The following is a 21,820-nucleotide window of genomic DNA, read 5'->3' as shown; positions in this document are numbered from 1 at the left end:
TTACTATATTATTATTATTATTATTGTGCTGCTAACAAATTTTAAGCACCTGTAGAAGTCATCAAAGGTAAGTTCTGCTTTTCCTTTCTTTCCAAAGAAATGAACCAACAGTGTGGTGTCAATTGTGATGTTGTCATCTGATCGCTATCAAAGATGGAGGAAGAAAGATGATCAGTGATTAATCAAAAGAGTTCAAACACTGTGATTGGGGGAGAAACGGTTGCTGGGATTAATCCATCACTGATCCAACATGGTCACCACTGGGCCAGGCTAGCAGGAAGCAGAGTTCTGCTGAACATGTGCATAACGTGCATCGGAAGAGCAACAAGAAAATGTCAATAAATGTTATCAGTTCAAACATTCGACAATCAAATGAACCAGTCTAGGCTACAAAATTATCCTGTTAAGTATCAGTTTCAATAAGAAGAAGTAAGTGCAGAAGGAATGGACTAGTAAATGTGAGTTAAGAAATACAAGAGAAAGTTTTCTCTCTCTTTTGGTTCTAACAATCAACGGCATTCTCACTTTTCTTTTAGAAAGCAGGGAAATCAAATCAGTGTTATGAAGCTAATTTTATTAATGCAGTCTAGACTGGTCAGGAGTCTTGCTTGCAGCAGCATGAAACCGACTGATGAACACATGACGAGTGCTCAGGTAGCAGCCCAAATAAAGATACAGAGACACAATGAAAAACACAGTCATGCCTGCATCCACTGAGTCAGCAGGAGCAACACGCTGAACAAGTAAAGTATGTCAAACAGACATGTGGAACAACAACGAAGAGCGATACAGAGAGCTGGGAAAACACACACAAACACCATATTCCATGCAATTCTCAGCAAATGTCACAAAAACACACCTGAACTGAACATAACATCACAAACAGCAACAGTGTACAAAACCCACAAAAGCTCAGATGCAGAAAACCTTTGAGCCGATTCCACCTTTTTCTGTCAACTGATGAGGATCTCGGCTGTCACCTTAGCTGCTTTGATGGTGTTTCCTTTTTTTCTCTCTCTCTTCTCCCTCAAGTGTTTGGAGTGTGTGTTCACTTAGTGACCCTGATAATTTGAAACCCATAATGGGCATCAGGCCGTAACTCCTGTTTGCTTGCTTTGTAATCTTCTTAATCCCTTTCAACAACATGGTGACATGAGTAAGTTTTGCCTAAATATGTAGCTCCTTGTTTGTTGATACTAGATAATGTGTTAAGCTCAGAAAAAGGTGATTGCGCTTTTTAGCATCAGGACAAAAAGAGAGGACTTCAAAAGTCCAGCTTTTTCTTTTCTTGCTGCCCACCATGCCCTACCCATCCAACCCCAGTGCCAAATCCTTGGTCATGCTGATAAGTATGCAGACATCAGATTGACTGAAATCTCATGTCATTTTAAGGAAGAGGAGCATTTAAGCCAATTCATCATCATCATCATAAATATCATCATCACCACGATGCCATTCGTGGTTCTACCTCAAGGGTATAATCCTACAATCCAATGTGGGACAAGAGGGAAATGTCAAACAAGATGGCACAGGTTTACATACCAAAAAAAGAGGCAGCATGTAGTATTCGTTGTGCTTGTGTGGTGTGACAAAGTGTATAATCAATCAGAAATGAGTGAATATTCGTGACCAAGTTGATAGAAAGTAATCTATTGATATGGATGAGAAGCACCTTTACTGAATTGTTGAATATATAGCACTATCAGGGAAACTGTCTTGTCATTTATATGAAAAAAAGTAGAATAAAATACACTTTCTCATACAAGTTATTGTTTCTAACTGCTACCAAGGAACATAGTATATTGCAAGCATGGACTTAAGATATGTCTGTAATTGATGCAGCTTGGCAATTCAAGAAAATGTCTTTTGTGACAAAAACATAAAAGTTATACACTCTTTAGGGCCATCGGCATTAATAAAACTTTGGTCTATTTCTGATTCACTCTACTCTTCTGTGTCTCATTTACTGGAAGGTATTTCTGTTAAGCACCTGATTAGGGACAAACAGCACAAAAAGACTTTCTGTCTTTTATCTTTAAATTGATGCATTACTGATGTCTTTATGACACATAAGTTGCTCAGACAACTAGACAGCATCCAGGTGGTGAGTCTCTGCTTCTTATCCATCATAATGTGGATCCCCTCTTCTCATTTGTCTAATTTTCAACTTCCATTTGCTCTTCAAAGGAGAAATCCATTTGCCCATCAGCTGTAAAATTTGATCAATTTATAATGAGCCGTGCATGTTTCCTTCTCACTTATAGGTTTTTCCAAAGAGATTCATAGTTTTTACCTGAGTAATTAAAAAATTATCTAAAAGTTTTATTTTTGTTTTTATTTTATTTTATGGGGTAAGTATGGGTGAAAAAATACTTGTATATAGGAGTGATATCTCAAAAACAGCTGATGTTTTAATCCTATTTTATGAGGTAGGGTTTAAGGCAAGCCAATGTCAATGTCTAATGACTCTTGCGATGCATTCACTGGCAACAGACCACTCAGAATATCTCATGTCTGACTTAGAAAGCTCAAAGACAATGTCATAAGAAACTGGATTTCATTTCTAAATCCTACACCTTATTTCCCACCAAGGCAGCTCGGTGAAGTGAACAGCATTTGGTTATTGGAAGAAGAAAAAAAAAACAAAAAAAAACTGGAAACATTTTTTTTTCTTCCCACAAAAAAGTTAAACACATGTTTTAATTACGACTTCCCACTCCTGGAGTAAATTAAACACAACATTACACTTGATTCATGACCTCATAACTTATGTCATCAGGTAATTACCATGACTTTCACAGCAGACACGTGCACTTGCTAACTTAATTAAGAAAAACAGCAAAATATTAATCAAAACTGATCCTATTGCAAATAATAAAGTAAAAAAAGTTTTATTTTGCTGTGCCATAATTTAACTCCAGGGACTTTGTTATTGCCCAATCTTCACCGTGACAAGATTATCATTCCTGGAAGTGTGGCAGCAGTGGTGTGAGCTCATCATCCCTGCAACAACGTAATGGCTACCACGCCTATGAGGCACGAGCCAACACCTGGTGCATGCATGTGTCTATTTGTCCATCTGTGTGTGTGTTTGTGAGCTTCAAATGTCTTTGATCATGTAGCTGAGGGTAAAAACAGTAATTATTGATGTAAACGCTAAACGTTCTTCCTCACCCTTCCCATCTGTGAGAAATGTTCCAGAGGAAGAGCTCATCGTCGGTCTTTAGTCAAGTCAGTCAGTCTGTCAGTCAGTTACACCTTCCAGCCGTAAAAACATCTAATCCTCCTTCCCCCCTCTCACAACCTGTTCATTTTTCTACAAGCACTTCTGTCGCCCACCCTCACTTTTTCCCTCCCTTATCACCTCTTTGTTTTCTTCTCCTGCTCTGATTTCCTTTCCCCTCACACTACCCGTCAGTACCTCCTTCACCTGACAAACATAGAAGTGATTTGCTCTGTTTTTATCCTCCCTCTCCTTGTCAGTCAGTCCCTCCTCCTCCAGACAAAAGCAAAGAGGTATAATGGTGACTAATCTGTTGAGTAAACACATCTTTCTCTAAATACAACCTGCTTCTTTCTTTTTCCTCTAAATGTACTTCCCAAACTTCTTTTCTTCTCGCTCACTTTGTTCCTCTGTCTGCTGACCTATGTCATCTTCTTTTGGCCTCTCTCACCTGTTTGTTGACTCTGATGATATCTCCTCCTATTTTTCTTCACCGTCAGTTTTTCTGCTTATCAGATAAGATGCTTATAGACTTTTTCAGAACTGTTGTTAAATCCCTTTTAAAACCTTTTTTAGTAATAAAAAATGTTTAATCCTTCACAATTTTGAAATCTCTCTTCATTTTTCCTGACATCCCGTCCCTGCTGTCTGTTTTGTCTGTTCTGTTTTGCCGGGTAGATGAAAGAGCGCTCAGTGTAAATACAAGGTCGAACCCATTATGCTGCACTATCATTATCTCAACCTTAGCTTCCGCTGCCACCACAGCACCCAGCCTGTCATTAGCCAGCTAACATGTTAGCACTCTGTTAGCTGTTAATAATCACTACAAGACTTCTTCAATATTTGTTGTCAAAAATATGATTTAAGTTTCAAAGAGCAATATTTCAGATGTGTTTCAGTTTTTGTGCTGTTTGTTTTCCGCTGATTTTTAAAAAAATTATGTGAAGATTTTCAACGCTTTGGTCCAGGCTGATATTTTCCAACAGCTACAAGACTGGCAGACTAGAATAACCCTATAGATCCAAAGAACCACCATTCCTCTACTTGTCATGAAATTAACTTCAATTTAAAGTTCCTATATTTCAATTCAGTGGCATTAACAAGCAAAACTCCGTTTTTGGTCAATTTGTCCTCAATTATCATCTGGGACATACACTAAGAAGGTAAAGATGGTAATTAAAATGATAAATATCAATATGTTGTCTTAGTCATCAACTCCTATTTAATCGACTTTTCTGTGAAACGTAAAAAAGAAATTTATAAATAATGAAAAATGAGGAAAAAAAAGCCTTAAGAAATATGGTTGGGTTGGCATTTTATGGTAAAAAAAAAGACTCAGTGGGAATCAATGTATATAAGCAGAGATGAAAACATCCATCACATATTGACTTAGCAAGCATTTTCCTGATTGATCAAAGGAACAACCTTAATTTTTCAATTGTAAATGACCAAAAAATGGTTTAGTTGGGTTTCCTTCTTTAAAAGTTTGTTTGGTTAAGCACCCACTATTTAAAGCCATGCGTAACATAGTCTATTCCAACACTTTCTGACGTCACTATGGAGTCTTGTTTATTCACTTCAAACAAAGCAAGGAAAACATGCCTTCGTTTCAATTCACTTTACCATTGGATGGGAATTAATCTGTTATTAGCATGCTAACACACTAGCATTAGCCTTTACTACAGCAGCATAATGCCAATTTATGATCCCATAGTTGTGCTTTTCTATTAAATTTAAATGTTAAATGTCTCCCCTTGGAAGTCCAACTTTTTCAGGGCTGTTTAAAGTTATCAGTCATCTTCTTTACAAGTCAACTCATTTAGTTTTAGGTGCTGACGTGGGTGACAATTTTATTGTTTTAACGTGTGTATAACCTTCTGTATAAACTGTTCCTTATAAAATTACACATACATTCTGGATGATTCAATGTGAGGATCCGGAGCTATAATGTTAAGACATTGTGTATGTCATTTCCAAGATTAATGTTTTACTACTGTGGCAGTGTTTTTCTATTCAACTAAACATTTCAGGTGTAAGTGATAACAATCTGACAACAAAGCTACAACACTTGCCACAACACGGCACAGATACACACACAAAGCAGTATGAAGAGATTGGATGACAGATAATAGATTAGAAACAGAAAAGGTTGGCCGGTTTCAGACATTAAAATATCTGTACTTTAAAATACCGTAAATCTATCACAGCTATCACACCAAGACACAGAGCCAAAATAAAAAGTGAACTTCAAAATATCAATCAATATGAACAAATGTGAAAAAAAGAAAAATAAATTTATTTGGTATTACTTATTACTTAGCAATTACTAATACTTATCAGTAACAAATGACACAAAATGTGAACGGAAATAAAATTAAAATATTTGTAGGAGGTCCAGATAGGAATTAATGTTGTGTCAAAGACAGAAAGACAAATTTTGCTGCAATTAAATAGAATTTAAAATAAATTGGATGTGCATATTGATTGCAATAACTTGATGAGCTCATCCAAACAGGAATAATTTCATACTGGGAAAAGGACTTGAGAAATGGAATGGTTGTGGTTTCCACATTATTTAAAAATAGCAATTCATCTGAACTGATGATAAAAAAAGATACAAAAGAACATAATGTAATTAGGATGTACATTTGAACATCAATGACAGAAGACAGCGGACAAGTGCAAGTCTTCGTACATCAACATTGTATGTATGCCAAGCTAAGCTAAAGAGAAAGTGACCTTGAATTTTACAATGAGTCTAAATGAACACACATTTTTTATTATATCTTCCGTTTCTATGTTTAAAAAAATCTTAAAGAAAAATATTTAGGAATATTTGAACTTTGCAATTTTTACACAATTTATGTATCACATATGTACAATATGAGGTCTCCATGCTCATGTGTCAAGTAAAGCTTTCATCCTGAAGGTTTCTAGAGATAATCTGGCAAAGCTCAATGTGGAGAAAATATAAAGGCACAGAAAGAATGAGGGGTGAGGAATGAAGGATGAAGGGACAATTGGTTCTGTGTACCTCAGCCAGGTCAGAAAAGAGGACTTGACTGGCGCTTCGCCGCAAAACGTCCCAGTAACTCCGTGCCACAAACTCCTGACTGTCTTTTTTAAGAACCTGTAGGAGTGTTCAAGCAGGCCCAGGGTCAGTTCACCTCTAATCCAACCAAAGTAAAAATTCAATCGATTTTTATTATTTACAAACATATTCACCATGTTGTATTTCTAAATTCATATTAAAAGTATATATATATATATATATATATCACAGACAAAAAGTGTAAAAAATACTGTATATCTTTGCATCACTCTCATAACATCTGGCTCACTTCTCTTACTAACATGAGAAATTTAATCAATTCTGTTGATTTAAGAAAGACAACCAATAGGACAGGAAGTGTTTTCCAACATCAAAATCTAATGCACAGTTGTCACTCAATTACTCCAATATCTGTGTATAATTTTTGATTATTCTGTAAATTTAACCCAACGACAGGGCGACAACAGAGAGAAGAAGACTAAGACTTTGTACAAAACCTCTCATTTTAAAATGATTTACCCCCTAGACCAATGAGAGATCTGCTATTAATGAACAATCTGGTGCTTTAAAAAGATAACATCAAGGTTTATTGATGAGGGATTGACAATAAGGATACACTGCCTGGCCAAAGAAAAAAGAAAAGGTTGCCACCTGGATTTAACTAAGCAAATATGCACAAGCCTCCTATTGGATAATTACTACATGGATGATTATCGTTCAGCTGGCAACAAGTTATTTAACCCCAACTGGTGCAATTAGTGGCTTCTCATTTCTTAAAACACCAGGTTGAAAAACACATCCCATGGTCATGAAAAATATGTTAGTTTGTTTAAGAAGGGTCAAATCATTGGCATGCATCAAGCAGAGAAAACTTCCAAGGATACTGTAGAAACTCATAAAATTTTGTTAAAAACTGTCCAATGCATTATTAAAAACTGGATGGATAGTGGGGAACCATCTTCTTCGGGGAAGAAATGTTGTCGAAAAAAATCCTGAATGATCATGATCAGCAATCCCTTAAACGTTTGGTGAAATCAGAAAAACAACAGTAGAGCTCAGGGCTGTTTAAGAGTGAAAGTAAGAGCATTTCCACACACACAATGTGAAGGGAACTCAAGGGATTGTGACTGAAAAGCTGTGTAGCCATTAAAAAACCACTAATCAGTGAGGCTAACTGGAGAACAAGACTTCAATTTGCTAGGGAGCACAAATATTGAACTCTGGAGTAGTGGAAGAATGTCATGTGGTCTGATGAGTCCAGATTTACCCTGTTCCAGAGTGATGGATGCATCAGGGTAAGAAGAGAGGCAGATGAAGTGATGCATCCATCATGCCTAGTGCCAACAGTACAAGCCCGTGGGAGCAGTCTGTGATCTGGGGTTGCTGCAGCTGGTCAGGTCTAGGTTCAGCAACATTATGTGTCCAAAGAATGAGGTCAGCTGACTACCTGAATATACTGAATGAGCAGGATTTTTTTTCTTCCCTGATGGCACGGCCATATTCCAGGATGACAATGGCAGGATTCATCAGGCTCAAATTGTTAAAGAGTGGTTCAGGGAGCATGAGACATCATTTCCACACATGGATTGGTCACCACCGAGTACTGACCTGAAGCCCAATGAGAATCTTTTAGATGTGCTGCTAGTTTGTGCAGTGGTTGGATTCTCCCATCATCACTACAAGATCTTGGTAAAAAATTAATGCAAACTTGGATGATATGAATCTTGCAACAGTGCAGAAGTTTATCGAAACAATTTTACCGCAAATGTGTGATCAAAGCTAAAGGCGGTCGAAATATTAGTGTGTGACCTGTTTTTTTGGTGATGACTTTTATATGGCCAAGCAGTGTATATTTGAATGACTACAATTACCATTGCCTTACAGTGCCCTTATACTGAGTCAGCATTAAACAAAGCAAAATGTTTAGATAAAGTCTAAATAAAAAATTATAAAATGTAATGGTTCTCTTAAACCAATCTGCAATTTCTTAACAGTTAAGGAAGAATTCCCCAAAGAAAGCAACAGAGTTACATCAGCTCTTACTTATAAAAAAAAAAGAAAAAAACAGAAAGGAAATATTTCTATTAGATGGTATTCTGGTGAAATAAAAACAAAGCACACTGCTGAGCTCTGACCACCCACCTTGCCTTCTCTCTCCAGGGAGAATGAAGTGGCAGCCATTTTAACATGACCCTGCACCGCTTTTAACTTCACAGTGACAATGCAGCTATCCATCACAAGGCTGACAGGATAGGGGGTGTGTGTTTGTGTGTGTGTTTAAAGGAAAGGAACAGAGAGCAAGAGAGGCAAACAGAAAGAAGGGAAACTTAGTCCAAAAAGAGACATGGATGGTGCAGTTATTGGACTGCACACATCTTTTGAGCATCTTCAGTCTGTCAGAATTATCAGTTTATATTAAAAGGTATGCACACATACGAGATGATTAAATCTCAGGTGACATGATGAAGCTTAAAGAGTTATATTTTTACAGGATATAGTAAGGCATTAAAGTGCCCAAATCTCATCAGGCTAATCTTTTAATTATGCCAATGAAATGTCAGCTATTTTTAAAACATGAATTCATCGAGACTATTTTTAAATAGGGAAACAGAAAAACTAACTATTCTAACTATTTATTTAGGATACAAGGAATTAGACACATCAACTGTCTGTAACGGAGGCTCCTTCAACATTTTGAACAAACATCCCCCCAACAGGAGCAAACACATGCTGCCAAACAAACAGAAGTCCTAAATGGTCTGAAATGGACCGAGTCAGATTGTGTTTGGAGCTTCAGAGCATCTCCGTCATTCTAAATCACATCATTCTCTTTTTGTAAGAGTTCATCTCTTCTGACCCCTTAAATATATTACTCTTTTTCTGCCATTCTTTTGTCTATTCCCCCTGCAGCCTCCACCATCCCTCGATAAATCAATCGGCTGACCTGACAGATGGACACTCATCCCAAATCTTTCTCTGTCGCTCTCTCTTTACACCCATCCTTTCAAGGAACCAACAGAGTACATTTTTTACTGATGACAGAGGATCAGGTGGACTGGGTAAGGGTTAAGGCTTTTTCAATGAGCAGGTCAGTGGGTGTCTGGGCATTTTAACAATGATGTAGTTGCCATTTACACCAAATAAAACTACCAGAGTTCTCAGATCTAAAACAGATAAAAATATTGATATGTCAAAACTGTTTCAATTAAATGTTAGGATTTTTCTTCTTTTTCTTACTTGAGTGACTGGTATTAAATCATCTGCTTGGGAATTCGAAGAGTCTTGGTGCTCAAGAGTGTGCATATTATATGAATCTGTCCATCGAACCTTCTTATATGTCCTTAGCAAAAACTTTTATGAGCTGTTCAAGCTTCATTGCATGAAAAAAACAACATATTTGCTAAATGGCAAGTTTTTTTTTTATGATTTTAAGCATTTTGAATCGATTTTCTCCAATTATTTGTCACTACCAAAACTAAAGAATTTAAAAACTATTCAGTTCAAGAGCTACTGTATTATGACTGTAAAAGCAGTAAGCCCGTTAAAAGCCTTATTATCCTTAATATTTCTTTTTTACAACATCATGGTAAAATGATTTGACAGTCCTCCAAAGACTTGTTCTTCCAGCAGATTTTCCTGTGTGATCAGGCATGGCTGCAAACTCACTCAGCGTAATAAAATGACTCGGACATGACAGTTCACATTGACCAATTTGACAACTAGAAAAGCACAGTGTTGTCTGTGTTGGGACAAACTCAACAATAAACAGGTATGCAATTTTTGTGTTATGTATAGATAAGTCAGACAAGAAAAGTCTTTGGTGTGGTCCTTCTTTTATATAAAAAACCTTTATAAAACTCCTCTCAGATTTCTTTAACTTGTAAACTTTAAAGGTCCCGTGATCTGATCATCTGGAATGTGTGAGGCTATTAACTGATGGTTGGATGTAATCTTATGTTTCACTAACAGATGTGAATTTATTCCTGTCAGCCAGTTCTTCACTAGAAAGAAAATACTTGTATGTGCTTAAAGCTTTAAATCTAATTCACATTCAATTTGGCCACACTAAGAAACATACACCCCAAAAAATATTAAATTAATTGAGAAATTGTTTAACATATCACATTATTATCATTATATATTACCCCCTCTGTGTTTGCTGTCCTGATCAACATTCCAACTAAACTGTGAAGCACGAAGAAACCAAGCTGACAGACAAAGCCAATTCCCTGCTTGGCTGTTCATCCTATTTCTTTTTCTTTCTAAAGAGCAGGAAAGCAGACCAAGGTATTATGGTTTTGGATACATACGCTGTTCATGGGAGCAACCTGATATCCATACAGCTGCATACTCTAACACACAGAGAGAAGCATGAGGAAGAGAAAGAAGAGGACAGAGCATGCAGTCAGAGAGGAGGAGGAAGAAGAGGAGAGAGGGTAAAAGACATGTTAGTACATGCAAGGACAGAGGATGTGTCATTTCCTCCACATCTGTGATTACATTTTAGAATGCACGCTTTGCATTACAACACTGCACTTCACCGAGATGATGCAGAAGTAGGAAACTGTAGCTTTCTCTCTTCCAGATCTGAACTTTATTTTAAGTAAACTCAAATTGTTTGCAGTATTTCTGAACTGAACTGCAAGAGCAACATTCGTTCAGCTCTTATAGCATTATTATACTGTATGATTCTACAAGGTTATATATGTTGTCATTGTGAGGCCTTAATGACAATGACAGTTGATAAAAAAAAATATATATAAATTTATGTTTGCAATATAGTAAAAAATTTGTTTGATCCAAAGCATCACTTTGATAAAACAGCAAAAAAGATAAACTGATATTGATCCATAGTTGATTTGTTGTTGGTTCTAGTTCTAAATGTATTATTAAGTTAAACCCATACTTCAGCAGTCATCAAGCTGCTGTTTGATATAAGTGATAGAAGCAGTGTAATGAAGCAAAGGTCACCAGTTGTCTCTAAATTTTAATCACAGACGAACTTTGAAGGACACATTTTAAAAAGCGCATCAAATATAACAAAGACAAGGTAGGGGTAACTTTCACAGTAACAGTAACAGTAACAGTAACAGTAACAGGGGAGTTATAAGATAGGCTAAAACTTTTAATGAGACACAGCATGTACTCAAAACTAGTCAATTTATTGACTTTCATGCCTGTTTAGCTACACATGGCTATAGTCATTTTTAACACATACATATGTACAGTTGGAGACAACACTTCTCTTTCAGTGCCTAATAAAGAAAATGTTGTGTAGAGCAGTGGTTCCCAACCTATTTTCTTTGGGGACCTCATTCGTGCAAATACCAAAAAGCCATGGACCCCCTGCCCACCCCATGCTGAAACCAAGTTTGGTTTTATGCTTTTAAAAGTGACATTCTACCATAAATAATGTATTCTGTCTGAGTCCTGTCCTTCCATAAAGCCTAAGTTAAAAATGACAACATTTACCTTTTTTTTTCCTAAAAATAGGGATAATGTGTGAACATTAATCACAATGGCTCTGAATGTTCAAAGCCTCAGGGACCCTCTGTGCTCTTCAGGGGACCCCTTTAGGGTGCCCTGGACCTCAGGTTAGGAACCACTGGTGTAGAGGATGTACTAAAATGCTGTTTTGGTAGGGAAGTCACTTTCCAATAGTGATTAAGTGTTACTGTTTCAGTAACCTCAATAAAACCAGAAAGTTTTGGATATCTGTATATCAAGTTTACCCCATCAGTGAAAGCAGTATTATCAAAATCCACATCTATACAGATATGGTACTTTCATTGTTGATTATATTAATGTGATAAGCAATAGGTCCAAACAAAAGCACTCAAACCTTTTATCCTCAGTAACCAGATTTCTTACCAACTGTGCTGACTTCTCAGCATCTCCTTTCCTTCCTTTCTTCTCATTTTTCTTCCGGAAGATCTCCTGAAGCTGACATGAGAGAAAGGATGAGGTTCTCACTGACAAATCAAAGTGTTGTTAGAAGCTTAAACGCTCTCATGTGCAAACACTCTCTGAGTTCATAAAGTCACTCATGCAGGTGGTCTTTCATGCAGGTCTATGATGTATTTCAAGTATCGGTCCTCTGGCAACACGATTAAGAGTGCTGGTTTTTCAGTTTGACTCAGTGATTTATGTTCATAGATATTAAAGAGCAGATCAGTGCTGAATCCAGTGTGAAAACTGCAGCTGCACTGCAGTCGGTATCACACATGTAGGTGTTGCTTAGTGGTTTCTTTTGTGTGCAATGGCCAAGCAAAATTTAACTATTTAAAAATTCATACACATACATTTATACACTAAGTTGATTTAATTTAACTTAGAACAACAAATTATAAAAGAAATCTTAGGAAATGTTCATTGCTGTTTGTTTGAGGTTATTGAATATAAAACATTCCCCTCATCTGATATTACTGCCACTTGTTTGAAGAGCAGAAAAATTAGTGTCCATTTCCAAAGAGTCAATGTGGGAATTTTCTTGCTGTTCAACACATGCTTGCTCCCACAGGATTTAAAACCATTACCGCTCCCTCCTGCTGAAAATGCCATCCCACTCCCACCGACCTCCACACAGATTCTGATCCCTTCCTGCCTGCAGCAGTGTTTTCAGTTGGAAATCTGTCCTTCCCATCCAGCAGAGAGAGTAATATATGTAATGCCCTCAAAAAATACTACAATTATACGACTCGGCTGTTTAACAACATAAATTAAAAGGTCGAAAAAAAAGAATATTTGCTTTTCACATGGTTTACATGTAAGGAAAAAGCTTCAACTGAAGGCACAAGATGGAAAAATGCTTACTATAATTATCAGATTTAATTAAAATTAAAAAATCAAAAGGGATCTTTTACCTTATGTCCCATTATAATCACAGATGATCCCCTCACACTGCCTCTTAAAATATCAAATATCCTAAACAGCATGTCTTTGTTGTGATAGGAGCAGAGTGCTTTTAATATTAATATGCAAATTCAGAAGGTTTTTCTCTCAGTATCAGCAACTCACCACCAGGAACTCCCTCTTGTCCACCATCTGGTTGCCGTCTGCATCAAACATATTGAAAGCAATCTTAAAGCCAGCATGAGGCTCTGCAGAACAGATAGGAGAACACACTGGGTGTGAGTGTGTGCTTGTGTTTATTAAAGGTCATTTTAAAGCCATAAATAGCAAGGGAAGAGGTGGCACATAGCTAAGATGTGAGGGAAAAGGAGTGAGAGAATAAGTTCATGTAGACTGTAAGCTACAGTTAAAATCTAGATTTTATCTTGTGATCAAACGCAGCTGTTGATATGCAAAACCAGATAAAGCTTTGATTAATATATGTTTATCTTCAAAATATCACAAAAAGTACAGAGTGCAACAGAAGCATGTGCACTGCTGGTCAATACCACTTTATTATCAAATTCAGGATCAAACAGATCAGTCATAACACTATAAAATTGCATGGATATATTTACCATGTAAGGAGCTGGTTTGCACTAGTTGTTTCTTTCTGACAACTATATTGCATTTTCTTTTGCTTGATCCTCCTCTCAAACCTCTGAATTACCTTTCTTCTGACTCATCAAGCACACTAATGATCACACACCTGCATAATATTGAGTAGGTTTCTTTTATGCTACAAAAGAGCTCTGACCAGTCAGGGAAAGGACAAAGAACTTCTGAGGTTGTTCTGGAGCGTCTGGTAACGGGACATTAGCAACAGATCATTTGGGCCCTGTGGGTTTTCGGATCAGGTCGGAATGTGAATTAGGTTTGAACACCTTGAGCTTTTTTGACGTGTTTTTGTTTTTGAGAGGCCCTCTGCTGTCCTGCTGAGGGAGGCTGCAACTGTAGGGGAATGCTGTTGCTATATAGGGGGGTTGACTGGTCTACAAAAATGTTTGGGTAGGTGGCAAGTGTCAAAGTAACATCCAAGTGAATGCCAGGATAAAGCTTTTTCAAGCAGAACATTGCATTGTAATGAGATGAGCAGCATGCCGTCCTCCATACTTCATCATTGGGACTGAACTTTCACTTTGGGTGTCCTGGCCGAGCTTATGCTAAAAAATGCTGGCCCATATCTGAGCTAAACATATTTATCTTGTTCTACACGGACTAATGTGCTTCAGGAATTCATCGTACTTCCCTTCGTATTATTTAAAAAGTTTAATCTTACAGTTTTTTGCAAAGCAGATTTTCTGGAACATCCAGTTATTTTTTGATGTTACACTGTATTATTCACAGAAGCTCAAATTGCACAAATAACTTCTTTCAAGTCTGATGAACCCACACTTTTAAAATTGTGCAAACGGTACTTGTTTTAGGACAACATCCATTACAGCTGGTTGGCCTTACTATGGCTTGTTCTTTGTTCTCCTTTTACATGACTCAAAATCCTTTTTATTGTCCATTTGTTAATTCTTTTTTATTCAAACACAGAATAGAAAGGTGATACTATAGGGAAATAGGCAAATTATTACATTTTCACAGTGTAACCTTCTAAATACTTCATGCCATGTCCTGTCAGCTTAATTTAATTTGTTAATATACATCCATTTTTGTCTGTCAGGCCTGCAGCATATATATATATATATATATATATATATATATATATATATATATATAAGCTACTTCTCTAGGAATGAAAAACAGAATAAAAACAAATTTAGATTACTTCAAAAGTGTAGAAGTGGAGTAAAATGATGATGTTTAAAGGGACATTGTGTAACATATTTAGTTGTTTACTGGCCAAAATCAATGTTTGCATGTAAATATGTGTTATCATTGGTGTATTATGATCTCCGCTAATGATCTGATGCATTCTCGTAAGCGTAGAATTTTAGGTTTGTTTATATATATGATGGGTAAGCCGGTAGGGAAACACCATGACAGTCTGCCATCTTGAAACTACAGACGCCGGCAAGGGACAAATAGTACCAATGCGGAATGTCTGTGAGTTAGCACACAGTGATTGAGACTTGGGAGGAGAAGATAAGCAAGAGAGGCTCAATTGGAAAAATCTGTCAAGTTATTATTCATAAAAATGCAGGATCATGCACATGCAGCAGCAGCAGCAATGGAACCTTTTTCACCATCGTCAAGAAACCAAAAAAGGCATCGCACTAGCCTTCCCCAGGTGGAAGGAGCTTGAGAAAGGAGAACGATTTTAAAAAGGAAGCTGAAGTTGCCAGCTTTTTCCTCAACATGTAAGTCAACGGTACCGCCTAAATTAGCCTAAAGCTAACTTTTTTTTATTTAGTTTTGTTAGATAGTGTTGCTGGTTACCATGGGCAACATAAAAGTAGTTTCTAATACACACCAGCCTTGTTGGTAAAGAAGTGTATGTTCACATGGTTTCAGTTGCTTTCATAGTCACAGTAAACGCCGGCTTTCAGTTGCGGTAAAGCTGGACTAAAAGCCGGTGGGAAGGCTTTGTAAGCTGGTTTTTACTATGGCAAAAAGTCCATGCTGTGTTGAGACCAGTTTCCTTGTTGAGTTCTGTTCCGTGAGAACCATTCTTCGTTCTAAACACAGAGGAACGATATCTGACAGTTTAATGGGATGTATTTTGCAATATTTATGAAATCACAAATCTCTTCACCTGAGTGAACACTCCATGAACTATCAGATGACATGCTTTCATCGGTGTTGTTGAGGCTTTCTGAGACACGGCAGCTACTGGTGTTGCAATACGTATTTGAGAAAGTGAGATGCTAGAATGCACTATACGTCAGAATGATACACAGGTCCAACATTAGATGGAAGTAATTCTTACACAATGTCCCTTTAAAGACTGAACTGACTCACTTGTCAGGATGCAGAGCAGGAACAGGTACTCTGTGTAAGAGATGATGCCTGGTGACAGGGAGTTAGAAAAAAAAAATCACTTTCAAGACTGCTTGCAGTGTTTACAGATGTTCAAAGCCCACAGGCCTCTTGAGTCTCACACACAGTCAAACACACTAACACACATAATCCTCCCTTTCATGAAGATAGCATCTTAAAATGTATCTTCTCTAGGCTGAGCTGCCAACGGCAATTTGACCACACACTGTCTCTTCTTCCTCACCAGAAGTGTCCAAAGTAATGACACAGGTTAGTGTGTGAGTCTGTGTTTGGATAAGCAAGTGAAAAATGTTTTAGGTAATCCTTTCTAGCCTCTGGCACATTCAGAATCTCTGTTGCACCAGCTCGGCTTTCTATCCTTTTTTTTTCTTTTTTTTTCGCTTTCTGTCTGATTGCTCAGATAGTTCAGGGTGACTCGCTTGAGTGTTACGGAGGACTGCTCTCCCATTACTGTGTGTGTGTGCATGAGTGTGTGTGAAGGTGAACATGACACCAGAACCACTGTGAGTCCAGTGTTTTGTTGATGCTTGACTGCTTTGTGTAGGGGAGATGGTTTGGAACTTAATTCTCTTTTCCCAATGTAGCCTGAGCTCCACAAAGATCAAAAATACACTCTAAAGCTACTCAAGTTTCTACAGTCTGTTTGTTTACACTCCCATGCTTTCAGTGACATACTAATTAATCTAGGGTAGTTGAATGTTAATGTCCCGATGGTAGTTATTGTGGGGAACACTTGAAAATAAAAAATAATTTACTCTGTGGATTCATTACTATTTTTAATGTACTCTAAAACCTTAATGCCATGGAGTTTTATTTTTCATAATTTTTTTTATTTTGTCTGACTAAAAGTGTACTAATCTTTACCATCTACTGTATCAACATTAGGGTACAGAAAAGGTTTCAATGAGACAGAGAGACAAATAAAAACAACTTCTCATAAAAAGTCAGTAGAATTGCTGGATTATTAAAAGTTCCACTGAGCTGGCTTATCTTCCCACTGCTTTTCATTTGTTTAGGTGCTTAAAAAACTTTTATATTTATTTATATTAAATTAATTATAACTGGAAATTATCTTTGATATTTCAAAGACATGTTGGTCTCATACACTGCACACAACATTACCTACAGTGGCTTTCAGGTCAGAAAGTGGAGTCAAATCAAAAGTATTTGTTAATGAATCAACTTCCTGTTGTCATTTTTGCATACTTTCACAAATTTTTCCATGTTTTGCCAGCAGTGCAAAATCCATAAGTTTTATTTTGCCTTGTTGTAACCCCCTCCATCCCTGTCATTTTGGTACGTTGTCCCCTTTGTAATAAAATTTGTAATTGTGCGTGCAGCTGTGTGAAATATTTTGGTGAGTGTTTCTATTGTTATGTATTCTTACTTTTTGTTTTATATGCATAAATGTTTTTAAATCATGTAAAGCACTTTGTGTTGCCTGTGGCATGAAAGGTGCTTTATAAATAAAGTTGATTTGATTTGATAATAAAATTATGATGAAATTGGCTCCTCCTGGCTCAAGCTAACTATACACCAATCAGTATTTGACCTTGCCATTAGATTTCAAGGGGACTGCTCACTTTGTGCATTCAGCCAACTGCAATGGTTCAAGCTACATAAATCTGTGTGCAGTGAGATCAAAGCAGTTGTACCTATGTGCTACTATAAACGAGTCATAAGTGACACAGAGTTAACGCCCCTCTAACAGCCAGCAGAGAAGTCTTATTGTAAAAAAAAAACCTATTATGAAATGATCTCTTTTTTCACTGAATATAATAGCTCTGCAACGTTTTTCTTCAGACGTTTGTCCTCAGTCAGTAGTTTCAAGTCTGCTTTTTAATCAAATATATTGTTAATTTTGATATGATTGTGATTTAGCAAAAAAAAAAAGTAATGCTAAATGGTCTTGAAATAACCAGAATAATTATTATTAGCATTTTCTAGGAATAAGTAATACATTATTTGTCAAAATTAAAAGTTAAAATCTACATTCACAACAGAGATCCGTCTGACAGTTAACAACATAACTGTAATCTGTCATGTAAATGTTCAGCCTATCATATTCATAATCCCATCACTGTAAATCCATCACACATTTCCAGCTGTCCTTGCTCATTATGGTGTAAAGAAACTATCATGTTTTGATACCTACACACACACAAACACACTTTACATGAAGCCTTGTAAAAAAAAAAATAATTTACATACAGCTGCAAGAAGAAACAACTGTTTTAAAAGAAATTTAACAACAAAAGTATATAAAAGTATTTCTTTGTATTCCTATGTCCATCTCATATATCCAGTCACACTATATCCATTCTTTAATTTCTCTAAATCGCTCCGCTTATTTAGTTTATCTCCTTATTTTTACCTCACTGACTCATTAATCTCTTCTTTTCTCTCTCCATTTCTCTGATGAAAGTAGGGAAGACGGCAGTCCTTCTGAATGCTTGTCCCTACAGTCTAATTCAAACCCACACATAAAATGCAAACTGAACATACTTCTGCAATTATAAGAGAGGGGATGTATCACGCATGGTGTTCTATATTTAGCGTCTCCCAGTGTGTGAGTGTGTTTGTGTGTATGTGTTGATCAGTGTAATTATCACTATGGGGATTCAGTCCCTGACAGTGTGATTGCTCTGTTACATATTCCTGCAGCAAATGCTTAATTAGGGTAAGCTTGTCTCCTTTTTTTCTCTCTTACTTTCTCCCTTTAGCGTAGCATAAATTGGGAAGAGGAGAGTTTTCCCCTCCTTTTTTCTCTCTTTTTTTAGCAGGTTGTTTAGCTGCAGGGAGGGACAGCATGGCATCAATCCTGGATTAGAGACACCTACAGTGACATAGAAACTCAAAAGCACTGTTGCATAATCACAAATCAAATGGTAAGCCCTGGTAGACGTGCATGTAACTGCAATGCAGAAAATCTGCAAAAATCAGGTAATATTTTTCCAATAAACTGAAAAATATTATGTCTCATCCTTAGCCAGATATTCAGACTGTAGATAACTTATGGTGCAACAAGACACACATCAGAAACATATTTAAACTCTTCAAATCCCAGAGTTTATATTCACTGAACTTGTTATGTATTTATATTCACTGTTACCTATTTACTCTGGAGACTGTCTTGCAAAGACACAACACCAAAGTGACGTTGCACAACTATTCAGCTTCTTGCATTCATGCGAAAGTGGATGCAAAATCTTCTGGTGACATGTCACCAAAACAATCTCCAAAAATGTGTGCTTCCACATGACTTGAACAATCTCTTCAAGGCCAAACCTTTTCCCCCCCCCAAATCTAAGCCACATAGCTATGATTCTTAACCTTAACTGAGTAGTCATTATAGTTAAACTCAAGAAGGAAGCAAACAGTGAGTGAAACCTAAAAGAAAACTGTATGAGATGCATCACGAGTCTCCTTTTCTCAAGTCTACAAACACATTTGTTTCTACTGTTAGATCAAGACTTGTTGCTTCTCTGATGACAAATAGAAAACAGTGCTTATGAGATTTGAAGTATGCTTGTGCATTTGGACTAGTGAGCGCACAAGTGCTTAAGTTTGGTTGTTTTCTTGTTTAGTGTGTATGTTCTTTATTTTCAGGCAGATCACACGAGAGTTTAGGTTGGAGTTAGAAAGTAAGTTGTAAAGGTTCATGCATACAGAAACAAGTAAGTGTGTGTGTGTTTTGAGTCTGTGTGTCTGTATGTGTGTACTCTCTGACCTCGTTCTCTGAGGTTGCGGAACAGTTTGGAGGATCCTCTCCATACTGGGGGAGTGTCAGACAAGATCTTCTCCAGCTCCTGACATGCACACGCAAGAACATGCAATCACAATTACAACACACTGTAACAACACAAACGTCTTCATTCCAACTCATGAAGAGAGCAAGTTAAAAAGAAGATAAAAAACACAATTATGTTGGCAGGATTTTTATTATGGTACAACAAGAAATGTGTGAGATTGTTGCTTTTTTATTTGTCTATTTTGTGGTTTCCTAAAACTGGTTTTGTTGAGCTTATAGCTGACATTCTTCCGGTTACATGACTGTATAACATGTGTATATTGATACAAGCGTTGTGAAGCATATACAAACAGTAGCACAGATTAATTTTCGTCATCATCTTCAGGAATAGTCTCAAATCTTTTTAGATTTACTTGCACAGCTGGGACTCATCAATAGACAGATGGAGAATTTCCAAGTTACCTAACTATTTACAACAGTGCTGTTTTCAGGACAGTCTTCTTGTCTTTCTGTCTTAGGCTTATTCTCTTTTATCTGACCTTCACTTTAATTTAGCTTCTCTTGGGTGAACTCCAGTTTGAAATAATCCAGCTGACCCTCAAACTGTAAGAACCTTCTTTACAAGGACCCACCAGTAAACCTAGAGCTGCATTTGATGTTGACATTCCAGAAAATCAGCTTTAGGTAATAAAGAAAGTATGGGTTAGTTTTATAATGAACAAAACCATTAGGTCAGCTGAGTCATTATGACAGTGGTGGGGGGGGGGGGGGGGGGATATTACATGCTGCATAAGCTTATGAAAATGATAAAACTTCAAATGTATGCTGCAAACAAATCTAAAGAGGGACCAGTAAAATATTAGTGTATGCCTTCTTTTTTTTGGCCTTGCAGTGTATTGACAGTAATACAAATTTTAACATGCTGACAATACTGGTTTCCTTTTCTGCTAGTTGGGATCTAAACTTTGTTGTAAATACAAGGTCTGTAGCATGTCTAAAATGCAACAGTTGTATGACTGCATCATGGAAAGAAGGATTTTAAGTGTGTCTCCCACCTGTTTGGTCAGGGACCTCCAGGGCCTCTTGTCTACCAGGGAATGAGACAAAAGAGGAGAGAGAAAGAAGGAAAAGAGAAGATGAGACTTTGGGTGGGCTTGGTCAGATAACATCTGTATGATCTAGAAATGGGTCTTAATGTGCCGGGTACAGTCACAACACACACATGCATGCACACGCACTCACTGTATATACTCTCATCATCACAGGCCCATTTGTACCGTCTAAAGTGCTTTGTGCTTGGCTTTGTAGTATGTGGAATGTCCCAGTAAAAGCACATACTACTTTTGTTCTGTTTTATACAACAAAGTTCATCTAATTCAACTTCAAAGGGCACATTAGAGGATGTTGACTGCCGAGTGGGTATGAGCAGCTGTATCGTATGACAGCGAGCCAAGGGTTGATGTAAACACACACATACAGGTGCATAGTTTGCACGCAATTCAATCATGTGTCAACTAAAAATAGAAATAGATTCACTTTGTTAGTTTGTGATAACCTCAATGTGTGATGACATTTTTAGTCCTATAACCAGACAGGATTAATCTCAGTTTATTGCCCAGCTTAGATATTTACAGGGTAAGGGAGAGGGTAAAAGAGAAAAAATGGAATGTGAGTCTGTGTGTGTCTGACTAACATTAACCTCAGACTAAACAATAGCTGTAAAGCCATCTGCTTTGAGGCTGGCTGGCTTGGGCTAATCTGTTACAACTGGCAGTAGGCTGACAGAAACTGCAAAGATGTGCTTAAGCTCATAATTCTAAAGTTTTTTAAGACATGGCAAACTAAAACTCTTTTATTTCATGCAATGACATACAAACAGATAACAAATGCAAATCTGAGATGATGATAACAAACTTTAAACATGAATTTATGTTAAAAATTGTGTGTAAGAGCC

At 37.0% G+C, this 21,820-nt stretch overlaps 1 protein-coding gene across 4 annotated transcripts in view; it reads right to left on the bottom strand.

The window, feature by feature from the left end:
* LOC121637857 (calcium uptake protein 3, mitochondrial-like) overlaps positions 1-21,820 on the bottom strand; it is a 37,373-nt gene that overhangs the window by 5,630 nt on the left and 9,923 nt on the right. For 2 of the 4 annotated variants that reach the window (XM_041982189.1, XM_041982186.1), the window contains exons 3-10: positions 20,922-20,953; positions 19,846-19,924; positions 16,077-16,124; positions 13,293-13,375; positions 12,147-12,218; positions 10,586-10,627; positions 6,258-6,353; positions 50-144 (exon numbers count right to left, since the gene is read on the bottom strand). In XM_041982189.1, the coding sequence (XP_041838123.1) occupies positions 50-144; positions 6,258-6,353; positions 10,586-10,627; positions 12,147-12,218; positions 13,293-13,375; positions 16,077-16,124; positions 19,846-19,924; positions 20,922-20,953 (547 nt within the window). The remainder of the gene's footprint in view (positions 1-49; positions 145-6,257; positions 6,354-10,585; positions 10,628-12,146; positions 12,219-13,292; positions 13,376-16,076; positions 16,125-19,845; positions 19,925-20,921; positions 20,954-21,820) is intronic. The other 2 variants (XM_041982187.1, XM_041982188.1) reach the window with 2 other exon arrangements.

This window comes from Melanotaenia boesemani, chromosome 4 (assembly GCF_017639745.1).
Source record: "Melanotaenia boesemani isolate fMelBoe1 chromosome 4, fMelBoe1.pri, whole genome shotgun sequence".
Taxonomy (NCBI): domain Eukaryota; kingdom Metazoa; phylum Chordata; class Actinopteri; order Atheriniformes; family Melanotaeniidae; genus Melanotaenia; species Melanotaenia boesemani.
Note: the sequence above shows the minus strand (reverse complement) of the source record. Positions and strands in the feature narration are given on the sequence as shown.